At 32.6% G+C, this 18,702-nt stretch overlaps 1 protein-coding gene across 1 annotated transcript; it reads left to right on the forward strand.

Moving 5' to 3' along the window:
* Positions 1-12,414: 12,414 nt before the first annotated feature.
* On the forward strand, positions 12,415-13,754 carry BDCG_00441 (uncharacterized protein; the record flags this gene model as incomplete). The annotated part of the gene is made up of 2 exons (XM_045415956.1): positions 12,415-12,474; positions 12,537-13,754. The coding sequence occupies 2 exons, from the start codon at positions 12,415-12,417 to the stop codon at positions 13,752-13,754; spliced, it is 1,278 nt and encodes a 425-aa protein (XP_045271783.1).
* Between the last annotated feature and the right edge of the window lie 4,948 nt (positions 13,755-18,702).

The following is an 18,702-nucleotide window of genomic DNA, read 5'->3' on the forward strand; positions in this document are numbered from 1 at the left end:
CAGAATTAAGCAGATCCTATTCAAAACAATTATGTTCCGATCTTTATATAAAGAGAAAAATAAAAGAATCTTATTTAAATAAGTGAAATAAAAGCTGGCAGAAATAAAAGAAGAGTGTACATTATTCAAGATTTGAAATAAAACCCAAGTGAAAATCTTGTTTAATTAAATGTAAAAAGAAAATATTCTCATCTATAATACAGCTGAAAACTAGAACATGACTATTTCAAATCTTATATACAAAAATTTGATGATAGATTTGACTCAATAGAATGCTCATTCTGCAGTGCAAATGAAAATTCTGAGCATATTATAATACACTGTGCATTATACAACAGTCTCAGAGTCAGACTGAAAGAGAAGTATAATCTAAATCAATTAAATATAAGATTCTTATTCTCAACTGAGACAGGAATTAAATACTTAATAGACTTTCTATCAGAAACTCAAGCAGCTATAAGAAAATAACTAAATTCAGAAATATCTGAATATGAAGAGAAGAAAATCAATCAGATATAGTCTGTTAAAACAGCTATATACTATCTTTTAATAATTTGTTTTATTACAGTCTCTCTTTACTTTATCTTTTTCTTTCAATTCCTTTCTATCTATCTATTTAATGTGTCTATCTTTAAGACTGTGTTCTCTTTTCCTTTGTCATGATATTGTCAAATGATTTCAAAGTATCAGAAGATGTTAAAATACTGCAATTTTTAAACAGTTTTTGTATTCTGAGCTGAAATTTTCTGATTTTGCATATCTGAAATTGATGAATGTATAATAGTTAACTTTACAGATATAGGAAAAACCCTGAGAACTAAAAGTTCTCAGGTAGATGTCATAGTCTCTGACTGCATACATCTATAATTGAAGAATAATAATAATAATAATAATAAACTCATGCAATTTTAACATCTACAGAATTGAATACAAAAGTACTGAAAGAATACTTAGATACTCTTATATATTTCAATACTTTCAATCTCACTCTCTACTCATTATAAAGAATGAAAATGCTTGTAAAACTGAGTGTAGATAAAGATATCATTAGTTCACTAATTAATCAAGATTAATATATCAATGAATAATTGAAGAATTGCATGAAATAGAAGTTTTATTCATGAATAAAAGCATGTGAATCAGTGTTGTAAATATCTGATAACATCATCAAATATCTTGATATTCTGTTTCAAGATATTATTATATAATAGAAAGTATTAAATTAATTACAGAGTGTCTGACAGAGAAATACTTCTCTTATAACATTTATTTCTGACTTTGATATCAAGATCTTAGAAGCAGATAATCAATCTTGAGAGAATTAAATAAAGATTAGTATACTTAAGAAGACACTAACTTTTGAACTCTTACAGACTCTTATAAGTATAAATAAAGACTCAACTTATAAAGGCTTCTGCACACAGCTTCAGACATTGAACAATCATCTTATTAAGCTTAAGAGTATACAGAACAGTGATAGAAGATATTATACTTACACATCTGTACTAAGAAATAATTCAGTCACTCTTATATCTGTATTGAGAAATAACAACAATGATACAGATGCTATGAACTGAGTAGACTTAAATATCTATATATAAGTAAGAGTCTCTGCTGTCTGAACAGGCTTCTGAGTCTCTGAGATCACTTTTAAAGAAGTCATTAGTTAATATTAATAAGAAGTGTGCATTAACTGTAACTAATCAGAGTATATTACTTTCAACTATCAATCAGTCTACATATCTTCTCACTTAAAGAATGAGTCAGCATCTGTTCATATTAATCATGTTATATTAGAGAAGAATTCAGAAGATAACTATGAGAATACTCTGATGAAACAGGAAAAAGATTAACTTCTATTCAAATTTGCAAGCAGAAGCTTGAAGAGATTGAACAATGATAATTTAAAGAGAAAATAACAATGAATATGATTTTTGTATTTACTGTGATAGATAATATGTTTAATATGAAAGTCATGATAGACAGTGATCTATGCTATTATACAATAATTAAATCTTTAATTATAAGATATTATAATCTTCAGTGTATTCTCTTATCAAGATCTCAACTTCTCACAGAATTTAATGATTCAAAAGATATTCACACTTATTATATAATGAAACTAAACATAGATGTTGAAGAATATCAACATGAAGATGTCTATACATACAAAGTTGATAATCTTGACTATAATCTCATACTAGAACTTGCCTGACTATCTGAATAAGACATCTCATTAAATGCTTAAAATAGAAGCTTAATATTCTCTAACAATGATAAAATTTGCAAAGATGATATTCATAAGAATATAAATCTTACACAGATCTCTGTCAACACTTATAAAATACTCTGAAAAAGAAGTCATTATCAAAATCACTGACAGAGTCACTGATAAAGTCACTGATAACAGAAGTATATATCAATCTATTTCATTAGTCTGACTAATATCAAGAAAGCTCTAGAAAAGTTATTCTGTACTATAATAACAGATTCTCATATAAAACTCTCTTAATAATATCATGAATATCTAGATGTCTTCTGATAAGATAATATTATAAATATATCTTCTTTACAAGGCTTAGAAGTGAATCACAGTATCAAGTTAGAAAAGAAGAATAATAAGAACTCCGAGTCACTGTAAGACTCTTTTTATAATATGTCTTGAGATAAACTTCTTCTTCTTCAGAAGACACTTAATAATCTGTTAAAGAAGAAATTTATATATATTAGTAACTCTTTCACTGCAGCTTCTATTCTCTTTGCAAAGAAGTTAGATAAAGAACTCTGATTCTGTGTAAACTATCAAGATCTGATCAGATTGATAAAGAAAGATCATTATCTCTTATCTCTCATCAATAAAGCTCTAACATATATTAAGTAAGCTTAATAATTTATAAAACTAGATATTATTACTGTATTTTATAAGATTCATATTTACACTGCATATCTATTCAAAAATAGAAATATGAGAATAGTGCGATCTCCGAGTTATGTCACTTATGTGGATGATATTGGTCTAGTCTACAGCTCAAAAACTATCAAAGAGAATTTGAAAGTAATTGAAGAAGCTGCAAAGGAAATCTTTGTTAGAGCAGATATCAATCAAATTCAATTTGATATGAATAAAACTGAGTTAATTCATTTCTTTCCTAGATTCAATGAGAAAGAACTATCTCTAACTCTTTTAAATAGAGAGATTAAACCCAGTGTAAATGTCAAATGATTAGAAGTATGATTAAACTCCAAGTTGAATTTTAAATATCACATTCAACAAAGAACTGTCAAGGCAGAAAGACTATTGAACAACATAATCAGACTATCAAATACAGAGAGAGGTCTATCCTTCCAGGCTATGAGACAGTTATATATAGCCTGTATTACATCAGTAGCTGATTATGGAGTTCAAGTTTGATGAAATAATCAAGGGAATTTCACTGAACTCTTTCAAAGTCTGCAAAACAGAGTCTTGAGAAGAATTCTGGGAGCATTTAAATCATCTCCTATTAAAGCAATGGAAATTGAAGCTTCAATTCCTCCTTCTACTATTAGATTTGAAAAGGCCTGTATGAACTATGCTCTGAGAGTTGTAAAGATGAGCTCAAATCATATAATCAGAGAAAGAGTCTCTTCTTCATTTCCATCAATTAACTCTGGAAATGAACTGGATTGGAATAGATTTCTTGATTGAAATGAAAATAATTCTTCAAAGAAAATGCCTTCTCAACTGTACAGACTATGCTCTCTGATTAAAAATCAATTTTCTTCTTTAAATGTTGAAAAAGTTGATCATGAGAAGTTATCTCTCTGGAGAAAAAAGCTTGAATCTCTTATAGACTTACAAATAAGTGAACTATTAAAAGAGAAAGAATATGAACAGCATTTGAAGAGAATTTCTACAATCAATATAAAAGACTCTATTCTGATTTATTCAGATGACTCAAAAAATGAGAACTTGAATAGATTAGGCGCAGGCATTGCTTATACTGAAGATAATATTAATTTTATCTCAGATTTCTGAAATCTAGGCTCTGAATGTGAAGTCTTTGATGCTGAACTATTTGCAATAGTGAAAGCTTTCAAACTCATTGAAATAAAATCTCATAAAAGAGGAAATTGTTTGAAAGAGGCATGGATATTCTCTGATAGTCAAGCTGCTTTAAAAAGACTTAGAAATAGTCAGATTCATAATGATCAAATGAATCTTGAACTGATCTTAAACTCTGTTTTAAAAATTCAAGAGAGAAGAACATCAAAGCTGAGAATTCATCTGCACTGAGTTCCTGCTCATATGAATATTCATGACAATGAATTGGCTGATTCAGCTGCAAAAAAGGGTGCAGAATTAAGCAGATCTATTCAAAAAATTGTGTTCTGATCTTTTATAAAGAGAAAAATAAAAGAATCTTGTTTAGACAAGTGAAATGAAAGCTGACAGAAACAAAAGAAGAGTATACATTATTCAAGATTTGAAACAAAACCCAAGTGGAAATCTTGTTCAATTAAATGTAAAAAGAAAATATTCTCGTCTATAATACAGCTGAAACTAGGACATGGCTATTTCAAATCTTATATACAAAGATTTGATGATAGATTTGACTCAATAGAATGCTCATTCTGCAATACAAATGAGAATTCTGAGCATATTATAATACACTGTGCATTATACAATAGTCTCAGAGCCAGATTGAAAGAGAAGTATGATCTAAATCAATTAAATATGAGATTCTTATTCTCAACTGAGACAGGAATTAAATACTTAATAGACTTTCTATCAGAAACTCAAGCAGCTATAAGAAAATGGCTAAATTCAGAATTATCTGAATATGAAGAGGAGGAAATCAATCAGATATAGTCTGTTAAAACAGCTGTACACTCTCTTTTAAGAATTTGTTTTGTTATAGTCTCTCTTTACTTTTTCTTTTTCTGTATCTTTTTCTTTCAATTTCTTTCTATCTATCTATTTAATGTGTCTATCTTTGAGACTGTGTTCTTTCTCTCTTTTCTTTTGTCATGATATTGTCAAATGGTTTCAAAGTATCAAAAGATGTTAAAACACTGCAATTTGTAAACAGTTTTTGTATTCTGAGCTGGAATTTTCTGATTTTGCATATCTGAAATTGATGAATGTACAATAGTTAACTTTACAGACATAGAAAAAACCCTGAGAACTAAAGTTCTCAGGTAGATGTCATAGTCTCTGACTGCATACATCTATAATTGAAGAATAATAATAATAATAATAATAATAAGATTCATATCACTGAAGAAGATGAATAACTTACAGTATTCTGAACATATTATAATCTCTTTGAATAAGTAGTCACACTCTTTGAACTGACTAATACTCTTAGTATATTTCAGAAGTATATTAACTAAGCACTCTGAGATTTTCTTAATAAGTTTGTATCTATATATCTAGATAACATTCTCATCTTCACTGATGAATTCAGAAAAGAATATTAAGAATACATATAAAAGATATTACAATAATTACAAGAGATAGAACTATCAATAGATATTGATAAGTGTGATTTTGAAGTCAAGAGTATAAAATATCTAGACTTTATCATAGAAGCTGATAAGAAAATTTGAATGAATTCTGAGAAAGTCTCTGCTATTCTTAAGTAAGAGGCTTTATATACTGTGAAAGATGTATGAAGCTTCATTGAATTTACTAACTTCTATTAGTAATTTATATGAAACTTCTCAAATATTACAAGATCACTTACAGAACTTACTAAGAAAGACTTAGTATTTTAATAATCAGTAGACACTGAAGCTGTATTTATATGAATGAAGAAGATATTCATTAATATCTCTCTACTGATAATATTTAATTCTGATTATGAGACAGTTATTAAAGCTGATTTCTCTGACTATATCACAGAAGAAGCTATATTATAATATGATAATAAAGATGTCTTATAATCATACATCTTCATGTTTAAAAAACTGAGTCTCACTGAATACAACTATGAGATCTATAATAAGAAACTTCTTATAATTATACACTGTCTAGAAGAATGAGACTTTGAACTCTGAAGTATCTCTGAATTTAAGATAATCACAGATTATAAGAATCTTAAGTACTTTATAACTATCTATAAACTCATTGAATGATAGATATAATAATCTGAGTTCTTAAACTACTTTCATTTTATAATACACTATCATTCTGACAGTCAGAACTCAATGACAGATACTCTCTTATAATAAGAGTAAGATATATTATCTGATGTAATAACATAATAGATACTCACTGAATAAACTGAGAGTACTGACTCTTGAATTCAAAGATACTAGTTAATTAAGATGAAATAGCTTATGATACTATATATACTTCTCTGATTAGAACTATTACTGATATCTTAACTTCTTCTGAATCTATATTAGATAAACTATAATATACAGCAGCTTAAACTAATAGACTTCTTCAAATACTTATTAAAGTAGTATAATAAGAAGCACTCTGATTTCTTTCAGAACTATGTATAAGAACTAACATCTCAGAATGTTCAATTAATAATAATAATACTTTATAATTTTATAAACAATACTGAGTTCTTCACTCTGAACTCTTATACACTTATATAATACAAGAGATACATGACTTCTGTATAATTGATTATTCAGGTTATAAATAACTATATCAAATGATCTCTCAAGAGTTCTACTGGTCTGAGATATTAAATAGTATCAGATATTTCATCTGAAACTATAACTGTTATTTCTTCATCATTTTATGAAAGAACTGTAGAAAAGATCTGCTGAAACTGCTTGATATCTCTAATAGAATCTGATAAGATATAGTAGTTAACTGTAAGAGGCCTACGCCGAATAGATTGATATGATATTGATAGATCTTATATAACAAAGAGAAAAACATTAGAGAAGGAAAAGAAAGAGAAAGTGTGAGAATCAGCAATTAAAGTAAATATTTATACATGTATGTGATGATGTATATAGTGGAGCTTCGAAGCGGAAGAATCTATACGTGTTCGTGGCGGCCAAGGATCAGTGATCAAGAATGGCTGAGAATCAGAGTGTACGCATTTGAGAATGAAGCGGTTAGATCAGCGATTGAGAATGACTGAGAATCAAAGCATACACATTCAAGAATGAAGCGGTTGAAATCTGTGAAGTGTAACAGAATAGTCTATATAATTGATTAGATGCAGTCTATCACATTAACTTTACTGTTAATCTCTCTGAGAGTAAGAATTATAAAAACATTCTGATCATTATAAACTGATTGAGTAAGAATATAATATTAAAATCTTATAATAAGATGAATGCTGAACAAGTTACTAAAGCTTTTCTAAGAAGTCTGTTCTATTAAATATATGAATTACTAAGATCTATAGTATCAGATCAGAGTTATCAATTCATAAGTACTCTTTGAATAAGAATCTGTCAAGTTCTCAAGATTATACACTATTTATTAACTGTCTATCACTCTGAGACTGATGATGTATCAGAATAGATAATTCAGACTGTAAAAAATTATCTTTATAAGTTCTATAATTACTTATAAGATAATTGATATAATCTTCTTCTATATATTAAAGTCACTATCAATAACTGAGATGTTATTTCAATAGATATAAGTGTATTCTTTCTCATATATGAATATTATATAAAAGTACTGAATTTTCTAGAGATTATATATTTCATATCAAATCTCTGTAGTTTAATTCAGATTGCTGATAATATAGTAATAAAACTCTGAGATATCTGTGATTAAGTAGAAGTCTTTATAACAAGTACTAAATAGAATTAAGAAGATTAAATTAATGTTTATTAAAATCTCACTGAGTAATATAAAATAGAAGATCTGATATAATTAAATCTTAAGAATATATAGATTATACACTTATCTTACACATTGAATTATCATTATATAAAGTATAAAGTGATAGAAGTTCTAGATAGTTATAACTATTATCTTGATATATTATCAGAGATTTATAATATCTTTTATACAAGTAGACTGACCGCCGGGATCATGAATTTCATGTTTGATCTCATTTAATCTGATCTCATACATTTCTTGGCGTGAATTCTGCTGAGACTGGCTATTAAAAAAACATGTAAAGTGACTATATATCAGATTTTAAAATGAAATCATGACTTGAAAAAAATGAGAAAGTGATTTCATTTGATCTCATTTAGTCTCATTCTTGATATAAAGTTACTATTTTTAGACATTTTAAGGTTTTTTTTAAACTATTTTTAATTTTTTAAAAAGTAACACTTTTTGATAACACTTAAATGAGATTTAAAGTCATTTAAAGCAATAAAAATAATTTACATTAAGAAGTGAAAATCATGATCTCATTTGAAAAATGTGATAAGAGTAGACAGTAAGTCTCACTGAGACAGTATGAAACTACTATCTAATGTTAAAACTGTGTAATGAGATCAGTCAAATTGATAATAAAACTATTAAAAAATCTGATTCTGATTTCAGACTAGACTGGCCGCTGAGATTATGAATTTCACATTTAATCTCATTTAATCTGATCTTATACATTTCTTGGCGTGAATCTCACTGGAACTGGCTATTAAAAAAACATGTAAAGTGACTATATATTAGATTTTAAAATGAAATCATGACTTGAAAAAAATGAGAAAGTGATTTCATTTGATTTCATTTAGTCTCATTCTTAGTATAAAGTTACTATTTTTAGACATTTTAAGGTTTTTTTAGACTATTTTTAATTTTTTAAAAAGTAATGCTTTTTGATAACACTCAAATGAGATTTAAAGTCATTTAAAGCAATAAAAATAATTTAAATTGAGAAGTGAAAATCATGATCTCATTTGAAAAATGTGATAAGAGTAGATAGTAAGTCTCACTGAAACAGTATAAGACTACTATCTAATATTAAAATCATGTAATGAGATCAGTTGAATTGATAATAAGACTATTAAAAAATCTGATCCTGGTCTCAGACACGGTCACACGGTCAGTCTATTTCAGACACGGTCACACAGTCAGTCTATATACAGGCTTACTTTATTATATTATCACTGATTTATTTTCTTCTTAACTGACTTCTGACTGACAGCTGTTAGAGATTATAGAAGAAGATAACAAACTTGAATAAGAGATTAAAGATATTCTTAATAAGAGATTCTACAGCTGCAGTTAATAATATCTTATAAAATAAGTCAGCTATAATTACTTAATCTGAACTCTGAGTTTCATGTTATCTGAGACTGCAGCTCTTGACTGATAAAAGCTATATATAATTAAAAAAGAGAAAAGAAGCTAATGTAATAAGCTGTACTCAATCTATTATATAGATTATTTTATTACACTTTACAGATTTTCATCACTCTGATTCTCAGTTGTTAATTCTCAGCTGAAAATCTACAGAATTTCTATTCTTTCACTCTGAAGCTTTATTATATATAAAAACCTCTATTCTTTCACTCTGAAGTTTCACTATGTATATCACTGTGTATATATATAAATATTCACTTTAATTACTAATTCTCACACTTTCTCTTTCTTTTCTTCTCTAATGTTTTTCACTTTATTATGTAAGATCTATAAATATTATACTGATCTATTCAGTGCAGACTTCTTACAATTATATAAAGATAGTTATTTAAAAAGCTGTATAAGTAAGCTTAACTATCTTACTTAAATAGTGAGCTTATAAGCTACAGAGTTATTATAAGAATATCACAGATATAATACTTAGTATACTAAGAAGATTATATAAGAAATACAGTAACTCTTATATATCTTTCAGTAAAAGAAAAAATAAATTACTGACTTCTTGAATTAAGAGTCAGTATTCAGCTATTTTATATATATAATAAGTAAATGCTCTTCTTCTATTCTATAAGTGAGAATAGTCAGAGTGATATCTTAGCAGTATCTCACTATTATAAAAGAGAAATCTGCTGATCTTATATAAAAGCAGAGTTCTTATATTCATCAATCAAATATTTCTATATTATATTCAAATGATGTTATAGAGTGATTGAAAACCAGTTTAAACAGTCTGTAGAATGAATGAAATTATCTGCAGAGAAGTAATAAGCTGTATAAAACCGCAGCAGGGCCTTGACGCGGCCAGAGGCGTGATAATTAGTCTCAGCGGAATTTACGCTAAGAAATGTATGAGATCAGATTAAATGAGATTAAACATGAAATTCATGATTTCAGCAGTCAGTCTAATTATCAGATATATATAACACTGATTTATATATCTTTATTTATAAATGAAACTTCTGTTTTATATAATCTTTTAATTGACTGTTGATATATTAATCTTGATAAGTTAACAGACTGATAACATTTTCATCTACACTTAGTTTCATAAGCATTTTCAATCTTTATAATGAATAGAGAGTGAGATCAGAAGTATTAAAATATATAAGAGTATTTAAACATTTCTTCAGTACTTATATCATATTTATATCTGATTCAGTCAGTGTTAAAATTATCTGTACAGAGGTTTCTAGTTAAGATAATCATTGAATTTCTTTATATTAATATTATTAAGTTACATGCATATCAGCTATCTATTACTATTGTAATTTCAATATTACTCAGAGTCACTGTGATACTGTGTCTATACTTGTATTTAAGAGTTCTCTTATGCTATTAGTAGACATAGCTATATCATTTATTAGATATATGAAATCAGAAGAAGTGTAATTATATAAATATCTTATATATCTAAGATATCAGAACTCTTAAATCTTTTACTAATATTCTCTTATAAAATCTTGTTACAGAGTCAGAGTGACTGATAAGTAAGCTTTTATCTAGAGACTTAGTATCTACTTAACTAATTGTTTATTTCTCTATTTTTTATATATTATTATGTATTTAAATACCTTCTCAAGAAGTAATCATTTCTAATAAGAAGATAAAGAATATTTTTTTTCAAGTATAAGAGGTCTACACTGAATAGATTGATATAATATATATAGATCTTATAATATAAAAGTGAAAAATGTTAGAGAAGAAAAAAAAGAGAAAGTGCAGAAATTGATAATCAGAGTAAATATTTATACATGTATGTAATAAAGCTTTGAAGTGAAAGAATAGAAATTATATGTGTATACAGTAAAGCTTTGAGATGAAAGAATAGAAATTCTGTTGATTTTTCAGCTGAGAATTAATAACTGAGAATCGGAGCTTTCAGCAGAAATTTATGAAGTGTAATGAAATAGTCTATATAATTGATTGAGCGCAGCCTGCTACACTATTGTATAAGAGAATAAAACCTTTTCACACAATTATTATATTTAATATTATATGTATAATATTCATAAAACTCAACAGCTGTTTTAATGTGAGAATTCATCTGATTTCAACATAATTGAGACAGCTTAATCTTGAATAAAGCATAGAATAATAAAAAAAGAAGCTTTTAAAAACTGCACAGAAGCAGTTAGAGTATAAGAGTAGATATGAAAGAATCTATCACAAGAGAAGATACAGATATGAATTGAGTGAATTTCTGTACATATTGAAAAGATTATAGAGTTAGAAGCTGGCAATAAGTATAGAGAAGAAAGGTGACACAGGCAGATGAAAAAATAGAATACTTATCTGACTCTGCAGAGTGACAGATTGGCAGGCAGATTGGCAGGCAGATTACACATTAAAAAGAGGCAGATTGGCGGGCAGATTGGCATGCAGATTACATGTTAAAAGAGTGGCAGATTTCATGTTGAATGGCAGTGAAAACAAGGAATAACTAGCTGAATATTCAGTATAAAATACAGTGTGAATTTCTGCCAAGATTTGTGGCACTGTCAAGCTGTCTTTTTGCGGGCGCAATTCTTTTAGAGTATCGTATATGGTAACTATGGTTGCCGACGGGATGGCCCCACACATAAATACTATAGGCTCCGGACTTCTCTATATCAGGCATCACGCAAAATTGACGCCCAACAATCACAGCCTGCCAACAAGTATATCGATTAGTTATATACGCCCCTTGCTCTCCAGCCTAGCAGCCCTGGAATTCTCTTCTTCTGAAATGAAATCGCAACCAGATCCACTCCCTTTTTGGCCTGACCAGTGATTGAGAGCCCCTTGGATAGCCCGCTCTTCCTCCCATATATCCCCTCACTGCTATCCTATCCCCGGAGTATCAACATTTAACAGGCGGTGCTTCACAGCAATCGATCCACTCTCTTTATACATTACATATTTGCGGTCCTTTGGCTGTATTGGGTCCATGCTGTGAGTTGTCACTACCGCCGTCATCCATCCACACCGCCAATCGTTTCGACCTTCCAGCATCCTCCCCAGCCTCTCGAATAAAACTCTCAATTCAAGCCGTGCAATATTTATATTTTCAGAAGCTGGTATCTTTTTTGTGATATTATTGTTGGAAATATCCACACGGTTCCTGGCAGAAGCAAACGTACATCAACATGGCTGCCATAGGACAAACCATAGCAGTGTTCGACAAGTCGGGGAAGGTGGTGAGCACAGTAAGTCATTACTATATACCCCTCTAGAAAAAACAACTGCTTACGATACTCGTCGACATCAGAGCAAACAACTGTTTGGTGTCTTCAAAGAAGCTAGATTAGCTTATCGAGAACGCAAAGCCGAAATCAACGCAGAGAAAGCGATTAAGAATGCGGAACGGGAAGCACGCCGAGCAATGGCTAACTATCACATTCACGATTCCCGATCCGTTGCCTCCTCAAGAAGACACCCAGGAAGATCGAAATCAGTGGCTAGACACAGTGAAGTAGATCGTCATCCTTCCCACCGGTACCCTCATGAGATTGATCATGACTCGGAATCCCTATACTCCCACCCAGACCATATGCCAAAACGGGAACTTATGCCAAAACGGGAACTCTCGCGCCACCACACCTCAAATGTCGTCGCTGCTCAACCCCAATATCTCCACCCCGGCAATCGGTCCCGTTCCGTTCCCCACGTCGACATGGATCTGGCATACGGTGAATATCACCCTGACTCGCTAGAGCGGGTGAACTCAAACCCTGAGGATGTGATGGGCGGACTGGTCGCCAAAGCCAAAGGCCTTCTTGTCGAAGCCGACTGTGCACAGCACTCTGCACAAGCCACGATGGCCCACTTACAGAAGAATCCTGAAGCGATGGCTGCCGTAGCGCTCACGCTAGCTGAGATCAGCAATCTCGCCTCGAAGCTAGCTCCAGCGGCCCTGGCGGCCTTGAAGTCCAGCTCACCAGCCGTGTTTGCACTTCTATCCAGTCCTCAGTTCATGATTGCCGCTGGGGTCGGAATTGGTGTTACTGTCGTCATGTTCGGGGGGTACAAGATTGTCAAGCGCATCCAAGCCGCGAGTGGCATGCAGCCAGAGGGCAGCACGGATGAATTGATAGAACTCAACCAGGACGTTAGTCGCGTGGAGAGCTGGAGACGTGGCGTTGCTGATTTCGAGGCGGAGAGCGTCGCGACGTCCGTTGATGGAGAGTTTATCACTCCGAGGGCTGCTGCTGTGTCTGGGATCTTCCCCACCGGCCACAGCCATTACCACCACCTTCGATCCGAATATGGAGGCGGAAGTAGACGAGGAAGCGTTAGAGGTGCAGAGACTGTCAGGGATAACGCATCAAGCTATACACATACGACCCGAAGTTCCAGACGGTCAAGGCGATCTAGTGCCCCGCCGACTGAAGCGAGTGGCAAGGACAAGAAAGACAAGAGAGACAAGAAAAAGAAAGAAAAGACGAAGAAGCCCAGTCCTCTGCGACATCTGTTCAAGCCTAAATGAAAAAGGCTCTTTTTTTTTCCTTTCCAAAAGGAAGTATGAAAACCACCAATTTCTATTTCTGTTTCTTTGCTTTTTTCTTTTCTTATTTTTTCCCTTTTCTCAAAAAAACATCCAAACGAGAAATAATGACCCGATTTATCCTTTTTGTTACTTAAATTTGTTGTCTTCCATTTCTTTATGAATATATCTTGGTCATGTTACATATGTGGACCCGATGATTTTCAAGGCGTTTGTATACTGTCATTTTCTCAGAATTTGATACCATGGAGCGCGAACAAGGGATTTGGCCCTCATCTTACTTTCTTTTTGTTTATATTTGAACCTAATATTCACCTAGCCTTTTTGTCTTTTGACCCCATACCCTAAGCACCAATTACTATCTTCTACTATATATATTTCTTGGTATTTACATATGTATGTACTAGAACATTTTTCCTATCCACCACTTTAGTAACATGCGAGTCCTGAACTTGCTTGAAACCTGTTTGGTTTTACTTTCAAAGCATTCTCAGGGTTTAAATAGATATATAGAGAGATCTACAATGCTTCAATGGAGTTATTTCATCGATCAGGAAAAGTTTTCTGAAATAACTTGACGGCAACCAACACCTCAACAACCAACCACCAGCAACACACACAGGCGCCGATAGGGCTCCAAAGTTACCCCTGAACAGACTTGGGATCGAGAAAAAATGGCTTAGCAAGACATGAGGATTCGCCCCGTTTCAACTCCAGAAACAACAGATACTCTCACGCGTTCTCGCAAAAGAGAGAGTCAAAAGCAAAAAAAAGCCAAGGTCGATCGGTCGCATTGAACAGAACCATTGTTCAAATAAAACTGATATAAAAACATCCAGCCAGCTCCAACTTAAAAACAACCTGGTGGTGGTAATCGCGCCTTTCATCGCTCGAAAATATAAATCTAACCTAAAAGCCCAGTCTTCCTGCAATCCTTACCAGTTAGCCTAGGAAAGCCTATAATTGTTTTCCGACATGGTTCGCTTGCCAGCTTAAATAACGGGGAACTCAGATCGCCAAACATTCAACGTCAAAAATAACCGTTAGCACCTCCATTGTCACCTATGAAAAAATAAAAGCGGTTGCATCAGTTCAAGATCACACCAAAACAGGAATCTGCGATAACAGGGAGCAGGCATCAGATCATACTAAATATGTTGAGAGAGAGAGAGAGAGAGAGAGAGAGAGAGAGAGAGTGTGTGTGTGTGTGTGTGTCCTCCGAAGCCTTCTTTCGTCAATCTCAAGCTATGTATGTAACCAGCCCTGGAGTTATTAAGTAACTCGAGGTAATCCCAGCTCTCGCGCGTTGAAGAAGGCTGTTGCAACAGAGGGTATAGAGGATAATGCCGCCGTCCTTCACCTTTTTTGAAGAGGAAGAATACAGAATGGAAAAGAAAAGAAAAGTGATCTGGAAAGGTAGATGAAGGAGAATGGTACGGCCTCGACTTGCACTGAGTGTGTTATTATGTTTTATATACATATCTATTGCTGAGCCCCTTTCCACACTCATACATAGCTGCGTAGCATTACTCCCAGGCCCTGCTCCATTGATATCTATCTATCTTTGCAAGTTCGAAAATAGAATATCAAAAGTACCTCATCCGCAGGCCCCCGGGCTAACAAAATAAGACCAAGAACATCTAGGGCTCGTGGTTGGGACAAAGAAAAAAATAATAGACACCTGGGCTATCGTTGTCCCCAGGCGCTCAGTGGGTGGAGGGAGCCATGAGGCCAGGGAGCTTGCCCTTCCTGCTTAGTCTTATGTTCATATCTCGCGGAAAGGGATCAAGTCAAATATCTATCTATATGATGACGGTTTCGTTTCGTGGTGGGGTTCCAAGGCCCCAATTTCTGATGTATTTTATATATAGAACGAGCGTCCTGCAGACAGGCTATGATAGATAGATCAGTTAACTATGTACAGTACTGTATTTGTTAGAGAGCGACGCGACGCGACGGGTGTAGATGACTTTTACTAGGTTACTTGTAGTATACAGAAAATTTGAATCAATAAGTCAACTAACGGGAGGAGGGAGGAGTGATTACAGCTCTATTGTCCCTCCCCTCTTTAGTAAATCCACGATTTGGGATAGCTGTTTTCCTCAGCAACCTCTCGAAACGCGCGCGCCACAGTCCAAGCACCATTCTCCAGCAAAAAGCATCAGCTACATACCTCCATTGAGCCTCCCGTAGCCAAATATGGCCACCAGTCACCGGCAAGGGTGACGGACGATGGAGTGGAGGTTGGGCACGCAGTGCTGGAAAGGAGAGAAGAGATAGAGTAAATAGCGGAGGGGGAATTCCGCCACACATCACGACATCACGGCCCAGCGCGCGCGGGGACCTATGGCCGGGTGTTCTTGGCAAGACTTGGTCCAAATTCAGTATTCCGAATGATAGGTGGTTGCTGCTGATATCTGATATCGAATATTGAAACATCGGGGCGAACCTGCTCGCTGCTGGTCTTTTGGCTATCCCACCGCACACCTATCTGTCAGCTATCTCGGACTTGAACCAGGAAAGGGGACACATATCAGTCAGGTTGTGCGCCCTAGCCAACTCATGTCGGCCGTAGGGGGGAAAGAAGACGCTCCAATGCTCCCATGCTCCCATGCTCTGATATAGAAAAGTGGAATTAAAAAAGAAGAGTGTGATGAACGCCTCATCCCATCCATGCCCTGTCGGTTCAATGGAATTTTAGGGGGCGTTGTTATATTTTTTATAGAAATAGAAATATATGAATCCCACGCACTCACTTTGCATTCATTCCGCACAAAATAGCCCATTAATCGCAAGAAGTCAAGATACAAAAGGAAAGCGCTATTTTTCTTTTGCAATCCATCAAACGATCGCATTCATGAAGGAAGAACATGTATTTCTTTCTTTCCCGCCCCTCCCCCGCCAATGGCATAAAAAGGAAAAGAAAAAAAAAAGTCCTTGTGGGCATCACGAAAATCCCACCCTCATCTCATCTCATCTCGCACTCCCTAGCCTAGCCAGTCTTAGCCCTAGCCCCGCCGTACGTACGGGAATTCAGCTACTACTACTGAGTTACTAGTTGGAGAACCGACAACGAAAAAACACTTACCGCTAGATATTGTAGTAGTAAGCGGAGGGGAAGCCTTCTACACCTATCCCAGATGAGACTTTCGCCAGAGAATTATCATGTCGGGCACCGAGATGGGATGGGTGAGCTGGCTGGCTGGCTTGCGCGGTGTGCTTTGCTCTAGCGATAGCGCTGCCTAGCAAAATTTGTTAGGACAGATAGACGTTCTAGGGCGATGGCGGGTGCAGAAGGGAAGAAAGGAAGAAGGAGGAAGCCCAGGCATTGAATTGAATTGAATTGAATTGATCCAGCCGTATCGAATCGGATCAACCTAGAACAGGGGGGGAGAGCAGCAGGGTGTTCGTTCATACGAGTCGTGAAGTAATAAACGGGGCAGGATTTTTTGTAATTTTGAAGTGTTGTTATTTTTTATTTTTTTATTATTTTCCGGGTCAGTTCCTGGTTGCTGAATGGTGAATGCTGTCATCATGTTGGGAGAAGAATAAACAATAATGCAAGACAGGAGGCTGTGCAGACACTCGTTAGTTAGACGATTGGGCAGAGAAGGGGAAGGAAGTGTTGGCCCTTACGGCCGTTGCGGTTAGCGATCCCATTAGATCACGTGACCCACCACTATATTATGTTCTTATAGATAGATCTATCAATACAATCTTCAACTATTCTACAGATTATAGTCTGAAGAGCACATTTTTCTTTTTAGAATATTATATTAATATTTTTAACATGAATAGTTTATCTTTTTTAAAAAGACTCTTACTCTTTATTAGAGATATTTCATTTTCTCTAAATCTGTTAATTAATAGATTTATATACTTTATATTTTTAAAAAAGCATGTTCTTCATTGTGAAAAATATCACTTTTCTTATTTTTTTTTTTTTTTTTTTTTTTTTATATATCTAGAAGAAGCAGAGTTATTTTAATATAAGTAATATATCTATTACTTCAGAGTTTAACTTAAGACTTAGAACTACACACTTTACTAGATAACTTATTAATAGAATAATTACTTATTATAAGAAGACTTCTAACTTATAAAATAAGACTGAGATAAGTTTTTATCAGAGTATGAAATTTAATAATAAGATAATAAAGAAGCTTCAGAATAAAGAAAAGCAGAGTTAATATTTATTTATAAAATTTATTTATTTTAACTTATTAAATTCTTCACTATTCTTTATCTCTGAAATACTGACTTTTAATAATAATCTGAATTAATCTATCTATTATACTACAGACAATCTTATGAATTTTATATAGATAATACTATAGAACTAAATAACTATAGCTGAAATTACTTAACATCTTACTATATCTATTTTTGTATAAAGAGATACTATAAGAGATGAGTTATAGAAATATTAGAAGAAAGTTAAATATATACTAAATATTAAATTAGTAATTATATTTAATAACTTTAATTATAAAGTCTGATATATTAATATATTAACTGATATGAAAGTTATTAATGAAATTAATATTCTATTAAGAACTCAATAAGAATTCTCTTTTATATATTATATTAACTCTGAGAAGTGAAGAATTCATTTCAAGTCTCTATATAAATGTATACTATTAAGTCTTATTAAAAATGTTTAAATTATTACTAAGATCTTGAAAGCTGATAATACTATAACTCTGTAAGATAAAATTAATATTAAATATATAATATCACTGATAGAAGAATGAGTTAATATCTTTAAGAAATTGATAAAATTATAAGTTAAGAAGAATGATTATCTTACTTTTCAGAGATATTTTCACTATTTTATTATCTATTATAAGAAGCTCTGTCAGAGTACTAAGAATATATATTATAATCTTTTTCTTAACAATCTACAAGATTATCAAAGATTATTTATTAA

Source organism: Blastomyces dermatitidis, assembly GCF_000003525.1.
Source record: "Blastomyces dermatitidis ER-3 genomic scaffold supercont1.1, whole genome shotgun sequence".
Taxonomy (NCBI): domain Eukaryota; kingdom Fungi; phylum Ascomycota; class Eurotiomycetes; order Onygenales; family Ajellomycetaceae; genus Blastomyces; species Blastomyces dermatitidis.